The sequence below is a fragment of the Hyperolius riggenbachi genome, chromosome 2, assembly GCF_040937935.1.
Source record: "Hyperolius riggenbachi isolate aHypRig1 chromosome 2, aHypRig1.pri, whole genome shotgun sequence".
In the NCBI taxonomy this organism is placed as follows: domain Eukaryota; kingdom Metazoa; phylum Chordata; class Amphibia; order Anura; family Hyperoliidae; genus Hyperolius; species Hyperolius riggenbachi.
In genome coordinates, this window is record NC_090647.1 from 85,544,991 (window position 1) to 85,564,138 (window position 19,148).

At 44.2% G+C, this 19,148-nt stretch overlaps 1 protein-coding gene across 2 annotated transcripts in view; it reads right to left on the reverse strand.

Annotated features, from left to right (window-relative positions):
- FLT1 (fms related receptor tyrosine kinase 1) overlaps positions 1–19,148 on the reverse strand; it is a 105,152-nt gene that overhangs the window by 31,335 nt on the left and 54,669 nt on the right. For both annotated transcript variants that reach the window (XM_068267009.1, XM_068267008.1), the window contains exons 5-8: positions 13,757–13,922; positions 13,528–13,664; positions 11,789–11,963; positions 7,012–7,129 (exon numbers count right to left, since the gene is read on the reverse strand). In XM_068267009.1, the coding sequence (XP_068123110.1) occupies positions 7,012–7,129; positions 11,789–11,963; positions 13,528–13,664; positions 13,757–13,922 (596 nt within the window). The remainder of the gene's footprint in view (positions 1–7,011; positions 7,130–11,788; positions 11,964–13,527; positions 13,665–13,756; positions 13,923–19,148) is intronic.

Here is a 19,148-nt window from a genome sequence, read left to right on the forward strand (position 1 = left end):
TCAACTGACTTTCAGGAGATTAAAGCCCAATTAAAATGAGAATTAAATAAGGCAAAGTTAGATGGCAATCAGGATGATAAGTCAATATAAACAACTCATAGAAGCAAGGTGGTGGACAGAACACTGGCTTCAGGTGCCAAAAGTGCTTGCATCTGCAGTTCAAATTGATTACTCTCCTCAATGTATTCAGCTGCTCGGTCAGTCAGACAGGTGTGCTCATGTGACACACAACGTAGGAAGAGAAATACATTTCAGAATACATTTCCCAAAACTCCTGCTTTACAATAGCAATTGTAAGACCTAGGGCTGGATTTACATCTCGGGAGCCCACAGGCAGAACAAATCTGTTCTCCACCAAACCCAGAAATCCCAACAAGAATGCTGGTTGATAGGTTTGCTTGCTAAACAGGACCACAAGTGTGCTTGCTGAACCCACTCCCTGGCCAGCCCAGCTATGACCTCTCCTGCTTCCCCTGTCCTGCATGCTTTGCTCACAATCTTGGGGCCACACTGATGTTACCACTCTTGGAACACAGAGAGCTGGATTGATGGGTTAGATGAGATCTACAGTCCAGTCAAGCCTGCCCATTCAGCTCTCCATGCTACATGCAGGGAGGCGGGCTTTTCACTGGGAGTAGGCATAGAGGAATGGATGGACTAGTTGGCTGGAACTGCCCCTTCATCCCGCCCACCCAGCAGAAATAATGACCCTTTGAACTTTCATGCAGTGAAACCTTATCTCAAGCTGTTTCTCACTGTTTCTTGGCTGTTTAAGTGCTTTAGTAAACAGGACTGTATTTGACCCAGTGGGTCAAATAGCTCAGAGAAGCTCTTTTGCATATACTCTTCCTGTACTAGAAAACAATATGAGACTTTGCTGCTAATGCTCTGTTTCTTAGCTGTACTACACATACAATTCATTTTTAGCAAAAGGTTTGCTTTAATAACATCAAAAGGGCAAAAAGACATGTACAACTAATGAAAATTTTGCAATGAAAATGGAACAATCCACTAAGAGGAAAACCTCTTAAAATGAAGACTAAAAATGTCAGTTTAGACCTAAGGAATTACGATAGGTTACAATGACTGCCTTCTAAGCTTCCTGTTTGTCACACTGGCGGGGATGATCTGCAGCAGCCATGTGGGTTGGGAAGTGGAGAGGCCTTGGTAATAGGCCACCAGCATCCCTTGTATTTCAATTATGTAAAAGACAGGAAAAACACCATTAATTGTTTAGAACAAATAGCATCATGTGAACTGGAATAACTTCTCCGCTACAGAACCTTATGGGAAACTGAGTCCATGACCTTAGGGCCAAATTAACAATTAATTGTCTTCCCTTACTATTTCAGGAACTAGTGTATAGAGGCTATTCCCACTTACTAGATTTGTTTTTTTAATTAGAACTCTCACGCAAACCTTTGTTTGAAGGTTTTAATACATGAAGGCAGCCATGAAGGACGCTAAACTGTAGATCAGCTTCACAGATACCATTGTTTATCGGAGGAGATTTGCGTCTTATTTTTACAATTTTAGAATATTGAGCTTTGCTGCCAAGAATGGACTACAATGGTTCATTTAGGTGAAGCGCAGGGAGACCCTGCAGAGTGCCAAAGGCCAGGAATGTCGGCAGGCAAAGTATATCCTGATCAGCAGTTTATTTACTAAAATCTTCAAGAGACATTAGACCCTGTTTTAAGAAAATACCTAGCTATTACAGAGCATAGTGTAGAGCTGACATGGCAAATTAAATGCATTACTTCAAACCGCACCACATGGTTTATTCTGGGTAGCGAATCAGGCCATTAAATTCCACTTATAGACACTAATTGCAACTATTAACATGTACACCTATGGTGACACCAGAACTTCCCTGCCACCGATGTAGTGCGAATCAGCGGGATTGCAGCTGGAGCAGTTAGGGTTACACCTTGGCTGGGGAGGGAGGGGGGGGGCAGTTAGCGCATCAGTGAAGGGATCAGTTATGGTGAGTTATCGGCATCTGTAGGAGGGGTCACTTAGGGTTAGGCATTGGCTGGAGGGGGTCAGTTAGGGTTAGGCATTGGCCGGAGGGGTCAGTTAGGGTTAGGCATTGGCTGGGGGGGTCAGTTAGGGTTAGGCATTGGCTAGGGGGGTCAGTTAGGGTTAGTCATTGGCTGGAGGGGGTCCTTTAGGGTTAGGCATTGGCTGGGGGGGGGGGGGGGGTCAGTTAGGGTTAGGCATTGGTTGGGGTGGTCCTTTAGGGTTAGGCATTGGCTGGGGGGGTCAGTTAGGGTTAGGCATTGGCTGGGGGGTCAGTTAGGGTTAGGCATTGGGTGGGGGGGGGGGGAGGTCAGTTATGGTTAGGCATTGGCTGGAAGGGGGGCAGTTAGGGTTAGGCATCGGTAGATATAAGGCAGGTGTGAGAGTAAATTTAGGTTAGGCCATAGTAAAATATTGGTAAAAATGACCGATATTTTACTATCAGGATTACCCACCGATTCATAGTAGAATATCAGTAATTTACTGATATGAAGTGAGAGGGATATGGAGGCTGGCATATTACTTTTCCTTTTAAACAATACCAGTTGCCTGGCACGCTGTTGATCATTCTGGCCTCAGTAGTGTCTGAATCACACACCTAAAACAAGCATACAGTCCTGGCCAAAAGTTTTGAGACTGTCAAAAATATTCGTTTTCAAAAAGTTTGCTGCTAAACTGCTTTTACATCTTTGTTTCAGTTGTTTATGTGATGTACTGAAATATAATTATAAGCACTTCATAAGTTTCAAAGGCTTTTATTGACAATTACATGAGATTTATGCAAAGAGTCAGTATTTGCAGTGTTGGCCCTTCTTTTTCAGGACCTCTACAATTCGACTGGGCATGCTCTCAATTTACTTCTGGGTCAAATCCTGACTGATAGCAACCCATTCTTTCATAGTCACTTCTTTGAGTTTCTCAGAATTAGTTGGTTTTGGTTTGTCCACCCGCCTCTTGAGGAATGACCACAAGTTCTAAATGGGATTAAGATCTGAGGAGTTTCCAGGCCATGGACCCAAAATTTAAATGTTTTGGTCCCCGAGACACTTAGTTATCACTTTTGCCTTATGACACGGTGCTCCATCGTTCTGGAAAATGCATTGTTCTTCACCAAACTGTTGTTGAATTGTAGGAAGAAGTTGCTGTTGGAGGGTGTTTTGGTACCATTCTATATTCATGGCTGTGTTTTTTTGGCAAAATTGTGAGTGAGCCCACTCCCTTGGATGAGAAGCAACATCACACATGACAGGGTTAGAAGCTTATGACGGGTACACAGAGAGGACGGCATTTCAGAAAAAAAGTGCTAGTTTCTGTTTTGCAGCAATGGAATTGTATCATTGCATCAAGACATATGCATAACTAAAATCTATAAGTTGAATATGCTACTCATATAGCTTATTGGTAGTGGTGTAACTACAGCTCACAGAGCCCTCCAGGGAAACTTTGCTGCCTTGCTGCCCACCCCCCCCCCCCCCCCCCCAAAAAAAAAAAAATGTTCACATCCCTACCCTTGCTTGGTCCCCTACATGGCTGGGGGGCCCCATCTCACAAGGGTCACAAAACAAGTGTGGCCATCATGATCTTCAAACCCATAACAAGTATAGCCACAAAAACAGCTGATCCGAAGTATAGTCCCCTGTATGGGATGAAAGAAAGATTAGTAGTTGGGGACCCCTACTGTTCTGTGTCCCCCTGTGATCACAAGGACTGCTCTAGTTACACCCCTGCTTATTGGTTTATCCCTGTTATTTTGAACCGGTTGCACAGATCATGACTACCCGGTGGACATCTGCCAAACACACCGAATCCAATGCCAATGTTATTTTGGGCACATCTCAGTTCCTCAACGTTTCTGCCGAATTCTACACCCAAGAAGAAAATACAAATAGATAGTTGGAAATCCCCATTTTTTTTTACTGACATGTCCTTATTTATCATCCCTTCTATCAGACCCAGCGTGCTGTCCTGTATTTGAGAATAGTTGTATCGTGTTGTAAAAGCTTAACGTTTAAATGAGGACAAAAAAAAACACTTCTCGAGAAATGGGCATTGTTTTTGAAATCGGAAATAGTATCTTGGCAAAACGACTGCAGAAAAAAAAAAAGTTGAATCAGCAGGTTCTACAGAAAGACAGAATAAATAGCAGACTGTAAATATAGTCTGGCCGTGTGTGTGAAAGGACATGACTCATTACTCATTGAAGGAAAGCCTCTGATGTGACGTCCATTCATAACCCGCACACGTCGCTGACTGGATGTTACAGGGAGGCACCTCGGTGACAGATCTCACTTTATAGGGTCACTCCACCCATGCTGGCAGACTGAGGTCACTGTTACATTCTTATAGATCTTGTGAGCTTTGACAAGAATGCTGCTTTGATTAGGACTGTTCAACTGTCCATCTTTGCTTAAAGAGTACCTCCAGTATAAAAGATAGAGCCTGCCATGTCAGATGCAGGATTGGGGGAGGGGTGTCTTATTTGGGGTTAATTACTTATTTAATTGATTGTCCATAACTCATTCAGTCAGGTGAATGCTCCACCCACCACTTGGAAATGTGGCAGAGGCAGGTTTCTGTTGAGGGTCTGGCCACCACCATCTGTGTTGCCGTGGCCCAACCACAGCTCAGCAGCCACAGCCTTATTGGTGGTTGCTTAGCTGAGGGTAGGCTGCGACAATGCAGACAAAGATTTCCAAAGAGCTTTGGAAGACTTGCCACGACTTTATTGCTGAGGCGGGGGGTGGAGCATCACCTGTGTAATGAATTACACCCAATCAGGTAAGTAACTACACCTGAGAGTCCTACGATCCTGCATTAGTAAAACTGAGCCTGACAGGCTCTCCTTTTATACTGGAGGTACTGTTTAATTAACCATCTGCCAACTAATTGATCAGCAGGGGCTGGATTTAATAGGCCCAGTTTCTTTCCCATCCTGAGTTAGAAGACATTTGCTTGTTAAGAAAATGTTGTGCCATCACTATTGAACAATGGCCACCCACAGCTAGAAGCGTACATATATGTACGCACTGGTGAGCTGGGCACAGGGTGGGCAGAATGACGGCTCGCCTAGCTGCTGCTGCTCAAATCCTCATCGGTGCTAAATACTATCCCCCCTCCTGAGCCTTAGCAACTCTGATGGAGGAGTAATTTGGGGTCCGGCATTCGCCTTATGCGCCCCGCGCAGTATAACATTACTGCTACAACAGCACCTAGTTTTGTTGCTTGCCGCTGAGCGCCATGCACCAAAACCACCTGCTTCGAGCTAGAATTTGAATTTTTGTTCATAGTTTTGCCATGGCAGAGAAAAGTGATTAAGAGGAGAAGGATAAACCAAAACACTTAATTTGCCAGTAATACAATCTACCCTGCTTGATGAGATACAACACAGTATAGTCTTTCAGGACACTGATCACAGATGGATGTTTCCATTGTGGATGAGTCCTAGTGCAAATTTGACTCTGCATTCCTCCCCCAGATGTTTATGTGTGACAGTTGCGTGATACTGACCAGCCTGACCACCAAAGCTGTCTTTCTGAGGACAGCCACTGCGTGAGAGAGGTGTAAGCAGGGCCGGAGCTACCATAGGAAAAAATGGGCAGTTGCCCCAGGGCCCCAGAGCCTGTAGGGGCCCCCAAGTTGTCCCTCCCCATCTTAACTTTTGCTCCTCAGGGACTCTGCAGAGTCTGTTAAGTTGGGAGGTGATTGGGGGAGAGTCAGCAGCCAGCTCAGGGGCCCAGGAGGGAAATTTGGCTGCAACAAAGGGCCTCTAATGACGCTTTTTGGTTCGGAGGGCGTCTGTTCTTGGGCCCCCAGGCTAATTTTGCCCTAGGGCCCAATTGTTACTTGAACCGGCCCTGGGTGTAAGCAGAGGAAAAGGGATGGGTTGTTAAGGATTATAACTGTTCAAATCTCATCTAGAGGTGACCATTACCATTACAGTACCAGTATAGAGCTAATGCAGTGACTGGAGGAGGGCCCCTCAGTTCCAGAGGCACTGGTGCAGTTGTAACCTCTGCATCCCCTATTGCTAAGCCTCTGCTTGTACCATTACAGTACGCTGACTGGCTGTACACATGCTGGGTTAAACTCAGTCAGGACCGCTCAGGCCAGAATCTAACATGTGTACAGGAGCCCTGCGACATTGCCAAAAGGCATGTTGGGACTGCACTGTGCGCCACGCGTTGTCCCTACTCCACACTCCATCGCAACAGAACAGACTAACCACTAGTCTCTAGCCTAGTTATACTACTTTACAGAAGTTGGCCCCAAACTGTCAATCGAGGGATCAATTTCTATTCCCAGTTAAGTCAATTCTCTGATCTCATCTGCTAATAGATGAGGGGCTTTTGAATGTTAAAAATGTATGAAACTCAGCATTTCTTCTTTAGTGTAAAATATTCCTTACCGCATAAAATCTACTACCAAAAAAAACAACTGTAGCAGAAAAGCATTCGAACAGTAAAACACATGTTTCTTTTTCAATGGAAAGCTTGCTGGGGCATCCAATCAGGTAATAACATTATCTTTTGTTTACATTCCTTTATCTGCTACATTCCTAGCTGTACTAAAACTAACCTCTCTGCTGTAGAAGCAAAGAGCTGAGAAGTGATCACTAGATATATAATTGATAGATTTTAATATATAAATACATCAGTTATGCAATAAAATGTAATGGAAGCTTTCAGAGCAGATAAACTGTACTTTGGGACCTTGTAATTTGTAAACAGACAATAATACTTGTACAAAAGCAAATATGCTATACATAACTGTATGGGTAACAATAAGCAAGAAAACACATTTGTATTGAATGTTATGTCAGAGTTTTATCCCTCTTTAAAAAGTGTCATTTCTGAGCATTTATTTTTACACAAGGCACATTGAAGATTTTATTCTGCCACCATAATATGAATATGAACAAGTAAAGACGCAGTATTATGTCACGATTTATGCGATTCTTTCAGTTAAAGTATATTGGCATATTCAACTCACCACGTTATTTCTGGAGGAGGAAACGCTCTCACTTTGACTGCGATATGATAAGATTTCTGTCCCACCACAGCCTCTAATACCCCCGTCTGTCTGGGCTTCACATTAATGAATGGTGCGGCTGTTCAGAGACACAGAGGGAGAGAGATTGAAGCACAGCTATTGGCTGGAGATGGCCAGAGAGAGGCTTGTCTTTTCAGTTTGCGTGGAAATTGAATGCAGGCTTTATGCGACCTGAAAATGAGCCAATCAAATGCACTTCCTGCCCATTGTGATCGGCCCATACAATTGGTTTTACATTTGCATGCAAGGTGGAACATTTTGCATCTCGTTGACCATCTCAACTATTGACAAAGTATTGTTCATGAAAAATTCTGTGAATCGCTAAATAACCAACCACCACAATCGGTAAATGACCACCCCTGCAATTCATTTTCAAACACTGCTTTTCTTTGCTTGCGCATTTCAAAGTCTGTTGGACTGGCTCTCAGTCAGAAGATTTTGGGCCAGGGGGAGCTGGGGACCCAGTGTTCCCTAACACAAAAACTCCCCTAGTGGGCGGCTAACTTTAAACCCCCACCCACCTCTAACCCTTAAACCTCCCCTCATGCCTAACCCTTAAAGTGGACCTGAGCCGAAGCTGGGGTACAAAAAGAGATACTTACCTAAAGAGAGGTAGGCCTCAGGATCCTATTACGGTTCCCTTGGAGTTCTGCTGTCCCCTCTTGCCAAGATTGCTGACAGGGTATAGTCGACAATCTAATTGGGGTCGCTCTTCTCTTCTGGCCCCAGCACAGCCACGCAAGCTCAGCACCGCATGTGCAGTAAACTGGAGCTGCTCATGAACTGCATGCCGTGCTTGTCACAGAAGAGGAGTACGGCCCTGATGTCTATGGGGGTCCGCTCTCAGCAGTGGGAGGGCAGAGGATGCTGAGGGAAGTCTCAATAAGATACTTTGGCTTCCCTCTCATTAGGCAACTATCTCTTTCTGAACACTTTGCCTCAGGTTCTCTTTGAGACTCAACAGGGCACTAGGCGCCCATAGAAAGATCGGCTATCAGTGTAAATTTGGACCAGGGACTAGCCCAATAAAATATCCCATATAGGGAAACCCAGCAAATCGCCCCTAGAGGAAACGAACCCTAAGAAACTATTTCAGCAAAGCCCAGACATTCTACTGTCTTTAAACTCTCTGCTTGTCTCTCAGGCTCATTTAGATATCATAAGTTAAACTTTTGGCTTGAGTGGGATGTGAAAATCTTTACAGATGATAACTTTTAAAGGACAAAAATGATTAAAATCGTCTAAATTACTAATTATAATCCTATTCAACGCTAGTGCTGCTCGGATACCCCTTTTCAAAATGTGCATCCGATTCGGATCTGGATACCCAGATATCCGATCCGGGTCGGATATCCGATTTCAAAATTTTCTGATCCAGATCCGGATCGGATATCCGACCTCAGTATCTGGGGTATCCGGCCGGATTCGGATATCTGGATAGAAAAAACGGAAGTTGCCTTTAAATTGATTTAAAAATGTTTTTAGGGTAAATGAAGCATGTATCATCATAACTTTTTAAAGGGAAACACTAATTGATGATGTGGGGACTTAAAGAGTAACTGTTAGCCCCCAAATTGAAATTTAAATCTGTATTGCAATGTTTTATTTAGTATTTCAGTGAACCAAAAAGCCAATGCATAACTTTAAAATCAATCTAATTTTTTTACAATGTAACCTTTTTCCCCGCTCCGGACGCAAAGCCGCATATCTGATACTGCTTAGCATGCAGAGCATGCCTATGTCTGCCCGACCCCCCTCTCCCCACCAGGACCAGGTGCCAATATATTCTCCCCAACAAACAGCTGACCGCTCTGACACGGAGACAGAGCGGCAGCACTTCCAGCACCGTCACCGCAGAGCAGCCGCCGCCGAGTCACATGTGAGAGAATCACATGTGAGAGAATCACATGTGAGAGATGCACGGCGGTGGCTGCTCTGCGGTGACGGCGCTGGAAGTGCTGCCGCTCTGTCTCCGTGTCAGAGCGGTCAGCTGTTTGTTGGGGAGAATATATTGGCACCTGGTCCTGGTGGGGAGAGGGGGGTCGGGCAGACATAGGCATGCTCTGCATGCTAAGCAGTATCAGATATGCGGCTTTGCGTCCAGAGCGGGGAAAAAGGTTACATTGTAAAAAAATTAGATTGATTTTAAAGTTCTGCATTGGCTTTTTGGTTCACTGAAATACTAAATAAAACATTGCAATACAGATTTAAATTTCAATTTGGGGGCTAACAGTTACTCTTTAAAATCCCCCCCCCCCCCTTAAAAAATGGCTGTCAATTAACATCAGGCCTAGGTTCCAGACAGCAGTAGTGCAGCTCACATTGTGTCCAAAGTCCAACCGCACAACTGGGACATGACAGTTTTCAGCCAAGACACCTCCAACAAATTACGCAGCAATTGTGTTTTGGGTTAAATATAGGTGGTATCAGTGGCCTGTGGCACCCTGGCAGTGGGAGCTGCACAGGGCAATGCCGCAGCAGCAGGTGTAACGTGTGCCAGGAGCATGCCGGACGTGGCACGTGGCAATTGGCACTTGGCACGTGTCACATGGCACTTGGCATGTGTCACGTAGCATGTGTCACGTTCGCACTTGGCACATGCCAACTGACACGTGCCAAGTGCCACGTGACACGTGTCAAGTAGTGTTGGGCGAACAGTGTTCGCCACTGTTCGGGTTCTGCAGAACATCACCCTGTTCGGGTGATGTTCGAGTTCGGCCGAACACCTGATGGTGTTCGGCCTTTTTAGTTCGGGTTCGCCCAAACTACTCAATGCCCGCCGAACAGGGCCCTGTTCGCCCGAATATGGCCCCCCTATGGGGTCGCAGGCATAAGGGGGGAGCATGCCCCGATCGCGGGGGGGGGTCGGAAATTCCCCCCACCCCCTCCGCTAGCGCTCCCCCCTCTGCCCGCTTCCCCATAAAAAAAGTTTTCTGAAAGTTGATAGTACCGGTGGCTGGCTGCAGTGGCTGGCTGGCAGTGGTGTGAGTGAGGAGTAGGAGTCCGACTAGGACGCGTTGAGGCCGGGCAGCGGGCGGTTCAGCGGTAGTACCCTTGTGGTACTTCCGCCCTTTCTCTGACCTCGCGTCCTCTACGTGATGACGCATACGAGGGTACGCGTCACGCGTACCCTCGTATGCGTCATCACGTAGAGGACGTGAGGTCAGAGAAAGGGCGGAAGTACCACAAGGGTACTACCGCTGAACCGCCCGCTGCCCGGTCTCAACGCGTCCTAGTCGGACTCCTCCTCCTCACTCACACCACTGCCAGCCAGCCACTGCAGCCAGCCATCGGTACTATTAACTTTCAGAAAACTTTTTTTATGGGGAAGCGGGCAGAGGGGGGAGCGCTAGCGGAGGGGGTGGGGGGAATTTCCGACCCCCCCCCCCGCAATCGGGGCATGCTCCCCCCTTATGCCTGCGACCCCATAGGGGGGCCGTATTGCGGCATGTTCGGGGGTCCCATTGACTTCCATTGAGTTCGGGGTTCGGGCCGAACATGCCGAACATCTGGCCGATGTTCGGCCTGTTCGGCCCGAACCCGAACATCCAGGTGTTCGCCCAACACTAGTGTCAAGTGCCGAGTGACAGTCAGACAGCAGAGGAGAAGACACTAGTGCACAATAACTGTCACACTGGCACTGCTCACAGCACAGCAGTTCTGTAGAAAGCTAACACAGTAGTGCTACTACTCTAACAACTACTAGCACTGACTGCAGTAATACAGTACTAAGTACACAATAACACAGTAATCCTATCCCCTAATCCCTAACCTAACCTATACTGTAGCTAGCTAAGGCTAATAGCTGGCCACACAGAGACACATAGCAGCTGCCTGCAGCACACAGTCTGACTGTCACACAATGACATCAAGCTAATTAATGATTTAACAATAGTGTAGTGATAGTGAAGGGGTTAATCACTGAACAGCTTTGGGTTTATCACTATGTACAGCCCTTGCTGCAGCACTGGAGCAGTGAGCATTCCCAAGCTGAGACGATATGCCTCATCATGGCAGCCCTCCTTATTATACTGGAGGGGGGGGGGGGGGCTGGCCAGGGTTCCTTTCTGTGATTGGGTGCCAGGGCTTAGGCTGGGAGGCCTCTGATTGGCTCAATGAGGTCAGGTGGGGCTGGCCAGGAATTCCTTCTGTGATTGGTTGCTAGGGCTTCTGCTGGGAGCCCTCTGACTGGCTCCAGGATGTCATCTCCTTAGTTACAGTATTCGGTTCCGGATATCTGCCGGATATCTGCGGATATCCGGGACCGGGTATGCAACTAAATATCCGCAGATAGCTATCCGAATTTGGGCCCAGGTATCCAGAATCCGAATCCGGTTGTATAGCTGAAAAAAGGTTGGATATCCGGGTTACCCGGATATCCAGAATCTGGATGAGCAGCTCTGTTCAACGCACAATCCAGTATCACTTTATGAGATTCTCATTTGATCCATAGGCTTTCATGCACATGTGCTTGACTAACAGGTGAAATCATGCAGCATATAACAGGCAGCAGAGATAACATGTGACCATGCCATCAAAACCAGCCAATCAGAGACTTAGCAGTCACTCAAGTGATCACTACTGCTTCCTGTTTTATCCTACATTATTTCACCAATAGAAAAAATGGTATAAGAGAAATTGTTCATCTCCACCACGAAAAAATAGTTTTGTTATATTTTTAACAGCAAATTTACCTGGGTCATGTGATATTACGTACCGTGAACCCGGACTGCAGTGTTGTCAGATTTGGAAGATGGACCATTCTTTGCGGTGCAGATATACTGTCCCTGATCCACGTAGCCTACTCTGGCAATACGCAGCATGCTGTGAACTACAGCTTTATCATTGGTCAAGAAGACTCTGTTCATGGGGACAACAATTTTGCCAAATTTCTGTAAAATAAGTGTTTCAACATTACAAATAATGGCATTTAGGCATGATATAAGTACACACTACACGTTCACGTATACTAAACCATGTGTGATATAGTTACTTGTAAATGCACTGGTTTATTCCGCTGTGATTAAACATGCAATTATAATTATCAGAGAACTGTCACGTTTGCCTTTCCTTTACTATAACAGTGTTCACTTACATCTGGCATTGCTGTGGTAATGCAAGGTATACTTTGAAGAGTACCTGAACTCGAAATGTCTTTTTAAAAAATAGAATGCATTTGTATGGTCTCCTCTGAAGCGTGATTAACTGTATACCTTTACTTTGTGCCTGAGAAGTCCCATTCATCAGACATTCCCTATTACCTCCTGTAGGGTGGCTGGATAGTGTAATGGTTAAGGGCTCTGCCTCTGATACAGGCGACCTGGGTTCGAATCTCGGCTCTGCCTGTTCAGTAAGCCAGATCCTATTCAGTAGGAGACCGTGGGCAAGTTTCCCTAACACTGCTACTGCCTATAGAGTGCGTCCTGGTGGCTGCAGCTCTGGCGCTTTGAGTCCGCCAGGAGAAAAGCGCGATATAAATGTTCTGTGTTTGTAGAACAGCTGACTTTCTATGGAAGGAAGTGGAATTATCTCAGGACTGGGACTTCACAGAGACACAGTAAGTTCTCCTCTGAAACATTACCTTTACCTTTTCTCTGTGAAGTCTGATTCCTCAGATATTCCTACTTCCTGTCTGCAGTCTGAAGATATGTCCGCAGGCAGTTTGTGGGTATATCTGAAGATTAGGACCTCACTGAGACAAAATAAAGGTACAGATTGCCCAGCAAGCTCATGGTGAACCAGAACTAATTGGAGTGTGTAAGGGGCTACAATGGACCAAAAAGCCCCCTTACTAAAATGCTATAAAAACAAAAGTTCAGAAAGTATTTGCAATAATTCAGGTTGAGCTCCGTGATGTCTCCCAGTAAAATAAAGGTATGCAGGTAACCACATTTCAAAAGACAACATACAAATACATTTTACTTAAGACTGGGTGGTCAAGGTTAACAAGCAGTAGGAGATATAGTTGTTGAGAGTTTGCAGCTGTAAACTGCATCTACTGCAACATTTTTCTACGTTTTTATTATGGTAATCAATCCAGAAGAGACTTTAATTAATTTAAAAAAAAGTGTTTTTTTTTTTTTGTTTAAATTGCACAAATAGTGTACATATTCTTCCTATTGCCTACTTCAAATACTGTAGTTTTGGTTATGCAATGGCAACACATTCCCGAAGAGCTGTTTTTAATAATGAATGCATCATGACTGGACACGGACATTAGCAACTAAGAGATGAACATTTTTTCATGACAGAAATTGTTCTTAAGCGAAATACATGGCAAAATATGACCAATTTGATCAGGTGACTGAATTGTAAGTCTCTGATTTGGTAGTCGTAATCATGTGATCATGTTTAGCTTCTGCTTCCTTTTCTAGTATGAGAAGGAAGCAGGGCCATTGTGTTTTGGCTCCCATGGCACTTACCAGGCTTGCCACAGAGTAAGAATGAGAGCCTTACCGAAGCAGGGTATATCCACGTTATCTCTGGTCTAGTATTCAGGTCGGTGATGGCAGTGCAGTTCATAGTCAGAGAGTTGCCACGAAGGATTTTGATGGAACTGGGCACGTCGAGCTCCACACTGTGAATTGTACTGGCTGTAAACAATGATCACGTTACTGCTGTGAACACACAGAATGATACGCAAAGGCAACAATTCAATAATGAGGCGTCCTCTGTAGCTACTCACTTTGTCTGTGTGTCATGTAAGTAACTTTCTGGAGCGTCCCGTTCACTCTCGCCTCACAGCTGAGGAGGCCAATAAAAACATAGCTTGGCTTTCGGACGATGAAACCTTTTTTGTTGTCCCAAATAATGTTCTTGTCTTCAGGCTTAGAGAGTTCGCCTTCGAAGAGCTAATAAATAAATAGGGAAGATCATATAGAAGCTGCTGTAAAACAGCTTATAAAACACTGTTAAATTGTGTTAAAGTGGACCTGAACTCTTGCACAGGACAGAAGGAAAACATATAGAAATGCACCCAGTATGTATTTAGAGAGTTTAGCCTGTCTAATTCCCCCTTATCTGTAATTAATCATAAATTGTAACTTGATCTCTCAGCTGTGTCAGATGGCTGTCTCGGCAGAGCAGCTAATTTGTAAACACAGGAAGTTAACCCTATGTCTGTCTTCCATGAAAGCAGGAAGTAGAAACACTGCAGATTTATTGCAGGATTCTATCAGCTGTAGCAAAAGAAATGTTTTTAAACATTTAGCAATTATGGTAGGTTTTAGTCATGTTTTACCTCATAAGGTAAATTATGAGGTAATTCATGACGTAAAATGATTCTGAATTTGCATTAATTTTACCGAAAATGAGGTATTTCAGCGGTAAGCATTCAGTAAATAAATAATAATACTCTTTAATTGTCTTCCATAAGTTAGGATAGTTTTTGGAAGATCTTTTTTTTTTTGAGGGGGGAAAGGTGCATTTGATTTTGTAGCAACCTATGAAAAGTATATTTAAAGGCATCCCTTATAAAAAGAAAAATCCAGTAAATACTTGGAGTTTTATTTCTACTATTCTTTTCTATTACACTGCCTGAAGAGGAATGACACTAAAACAGCAATAAGAACACCACTAAAAACTGCAAAATGCATACAAATTGACTTTACCGCAAGGTACAGGCAGGTCTTAAACTGATCGGTAAATTATGTGCTAACATGCCCCATCATTTCCATGAGAATAGCTATGTTTTACCTCACTTTATGCATTTACCTCATGTTTTACCTCATGTGTGGAAATGGAGAAAAATCTTTCAGAATTGGTAATAAAAAAAAAGAAAAAAATACCTCATGAGGTTTTTTTTACCTAAAAAAAATATATTTACCTCACATAGCTACCAGAATTGAGACCAAAAAAGATAAATACTTTGCAGATTATAAAAGAGCTAAGAGCTTTGGAAGGTCTCAGTGCTGAAATGGGAAGGTGGAGTGGGCGGTGGAAACTTCTGAAAGATCCAGAAGCTTCCCTCTACCTAGGTAAGTACCCATTTGGGGCACTTTTTTTTCACTACACGTTACCCTTCTGCTACATAGATTTGGAACGATTTTACAACATTGTATCATTGATGGGCACCTTAAAGGTAACCTTAAGTCAGGGGGGAAAAAATGAGTTTAACTCACCTGGGGCTTCCCTCAGTCCCCTGCAGCTGATCGGTGCCCTCGCAGCCACGCTCCGATGCTCCTGGACCCGGCGGCGGCGAGTTTCGGTTTCGCAATCACCGGCAGACAGGCTGGGAACGCGAGTGATTCTTCGAGTTCCCAGCCACAATAGCACCCCCTATACTGCTATTGCACCCTTCCTTGCCGCAATAGCAGCATAGGGAGTGCTATTGTGGCTGGGAACGCGGAGAATCACTCGCGTTCCCAGCCTGTCGGCCGGTGCCGGCGAAACCGGAAGTCGCCGCCGGCGGGTCCAAGAGCATCGGAGCTGGGCTGCGAGGGCACCGATCAGCTGCAGGGGGCTGAAGGAAGCCCCAGGTGAGTGAAACTCATTTCTTTCCCCTGACTTAAGGTTCACTTTAAAGGACACCTGAAGTGAGGGATGCAGTATATAGAGGGTGCCATATTTATTCCCTTTTAAACAATACCAGTTGCCTGGCTGTCCAGTAGACCATCCTGGCAACAATAGTGTATGAATCACAGCCCTGAAACAAGCATGTGGCTAATCCAGTCAAACTTTGGTCAGAAACACCTGATCTACATGCTTGATCAGGGTCTATGGCTAAATGGATAAGAGGCAGAGGATGAGCAGGACAGCCAGTCTACTGGTATTCTTTAAAATGAAATAAACATGGCAACCTCCATATCCCTCTCTCTTCAGGTTCACTTTAAAGGAAACCTAAAGCGCCCCCCCCCCCCCCTGCAGCCGCCCTGTGCCTGCGCCTGGACAAACCGATCTTCCGGTCCCCCGCAGTAACCCACTGCGTTCTACGCATGCACGGTCTTGTAACGAATGCTAATTGATAAGCCTGCCTTTGCTGACCTAGATTGAGCTGGAAATGTATACACTGTGTCAACAAGGTAGAAATGGTTAGAGAGGTAAGGCCCATACACACGTCGGATATTTCCAAACAACGGGTCGTTTTGGACGTCCTGTCGTTTAGTCGTCCGGACGTCAAATCGGGCGTGTATACAGTCCCTCGTTCAGCTGATAAGACTGGTCTTGAATGATCTGCGCTCAAGACCAGTCTTATCTCCTGAACGACGGACTGTACACATGCCTGATTTGGCGTCCGAAGGACTGAACGACGGGACGTCCAAACGACCCGTCGTTTGAAAATATCCGACGTGTGTATGGGCCTGTAGAGAACTTTCTCCCCTTTATTTGCTCACTAATTATTTCTTTAGGAGTACATCTGATAATTTGTCCAGCAGCCGGCAATTATATTAATCAGCTTCAGTGAGGTGTAAATACAGTATGCATTCAAAAGGCATCAGAGCAGTCTTACAGTGTTTTATTTTCATTATTTAGTGTGTTAAAGAGAATCTGTACTCTAATATTCTTACAATAAAAAGCATACCATTCTATTCATTATTTTCTCCTGTGCCCCTCTGTGCTGTTTCTGCCACTCTCTGCTGCAATCCTGGCTTGTAATTAACAGTTTTAGGCAGTGTTTACAAACAAACTAACCAGCTTCTAATAGGCTCAGCTAAGCATAGTGTATGAGTCATTCAGAGTATGCAGGGGGCCTGCAGAGGGTGTGTAACGCTTCTACCAATCACAAGCAGCCCTGCACATTCCACACAATCAAGCTTTAGCCCGACAAACAGGACAGAGGAAAGATACATTGATTTATTACAGAGACAGTGCAGTTAGGAAAGACTGCAGTAAGCCAGAGCAGATTAGAACAGGCATAGGAACTTATAGGATAGAAGAACTAAGGCTGAAAAAATTGTTACAGAGTCTCTTTAAATGTTTCAGAGAAAAAAAAAATGATGATAATTCCACTTCACAGTAAGTCCCATTTGAAAAGTGACAAGTAGAGCAGAACAACTCTCTCTATTCTCTTTCTCTCTCTATAGATATACTGTATATTTTGCAGCATCATCATCATAGTGACAATGGTATGACTATTTGTAGTACGGTTATATGCAGATTTGCTAAATATAACCTGTTTTGTTGCCTGGTTTTGCTTTTGGCTAATATTGGAAATAGAGTACAAAGAGCTAGTCTAGTCTAACAGCCTAATCAGAATCAGCCAAAACTGGAACAAGCAACTAAAAAAACCACACACACAACATACTACAACTTCCAAATTGGTATGAAGACGGTACAAATGTCATCCTTACTCCCCGTTACAAAGCACAGTGTAACATGAACTGTCTCTCTCTTGTCGGTGTTGTGAATGGGGAAGACGAACTCCCGCTGTGAATCTCCCTATAACATAGGAAGTGGTGAAGAGTGATGTGCTTTTATTCTCAGCTTAAAACAGATTCCCATGCAGTGCAGCAGCTCAGCAGACAGGCCAGTCTAAAGATATTCCTTCAGCTATAGAAAACCTTGAAAGGTCTAGACTTCCTATACCTATAAATACACATGTTGTTGTATGGGAACCAAATGTGGCCCCAGTGTGCCTAAACTTTACAGCCATTAGTCTTTCCACATAACAAGCTCGTGTTTACCACCAGAGGAACAACAATTGCTAAGTTTAGACGTTCTATCCAGCTATAAATAGAAAGCACACTTATAGAATGAACTTAATAGGAAGGTAATTATTTTCAGCCAGGTGTATAACAGGACTCAGGAGGCGTACATACAAAAAATCACTGCAGTAAATAAGGAGACAGGGATAGCCGCTGGTAGAATATCAGTAAAATTACCAGTATTCTACTATTGGTTAATGGGTAATATATAATCATGAAGTATATTACTGATATTTTACTATCACTCTGGCCTACCACCCCTCACAATTGCTCTAAACCTGCAGCTGAACTCTGGTCACCTACCGTTCGTGTCCCCACCTCTCCCTCTAGATTGTAAGCCTTTGGGCAGGGTCCTCCTCCTTTTGTGTCCTACCTGATCATGCACCTCCATTACTGTGCACCCATCCTATGCATGTGAGTGATCCTAACTTGCCTAATCTCCATGCTCCCCTCCAGTGACTGACTAAGCATTACCTGTACTCATACTGTGCTGTGTGATCTGGTCTGCATGTATTCCTGTATTGTCATTGCTGTTTGTCACCGCTAAATATTGTCTGTAACCTAAATTAATGTTCAGCGCTGCGTAATATGTTGGAGCCTTATAAATACAATAAATAATAATAACAATAATCACTTAACCTAACCCTATTCTCACATGAACCCGCGTACATTAAATAAGGGTGCGGAGAAAAAAAAAGAAGGTGAAGCCAACATTTCAACCTGTCGTATATAACAATGATTTTTTACAGTTTTTTTCATGAATATCTCCATTATACTAATAAATATGGTAAAATAACGGTATTAAAAGGGAGTAGGGTGAAGTGAAGTTCATTTGGGCCTAGAATGGTAATTATTGTTCACACTTACAGTGTGAACAATAATTACCATTCTAGGCTCAAATGAACACAAAAAATTATTAACAGTGGTAATTGACGATAGAAAAACACTGGTATTACCAATATTTTACTACAACTAAGCCTAATCCTGCTCTCAAACAGAACCCTTAAGACCCCCTTCCTGATGCCTTGGCCTAAACCCCCCCTCCCTGACACCTAACCTCAAAACCCCCCTCCCTGACACCTAACCCTAAAACCTTCCTTCCTGACACATAAACCCAACCCCCCCACCCTTCTTGACACCTAACCCTAAAACCTTCCTTCCTGACACATAACCCCACCCCCCCCCCCTTCTTGACACCTAACCCTAAATCCCCCACTTCCTGACGCCTAACCTTAAAACCCCTTTCCTCCACTGCAAATAACGAAAATACAAAAATCATACATTTTAAAATGATTATTTACAAAATGATAATTCTCAAAAATAATTTAAAAATAACAATTTTAAAAATGCTAATTCCTGGCATTTGCTTCTTTTTTTTTTTTTACTTTTTTTTTGATGCATCATAGTATGGTACAAAGAATAATGATCAATCAT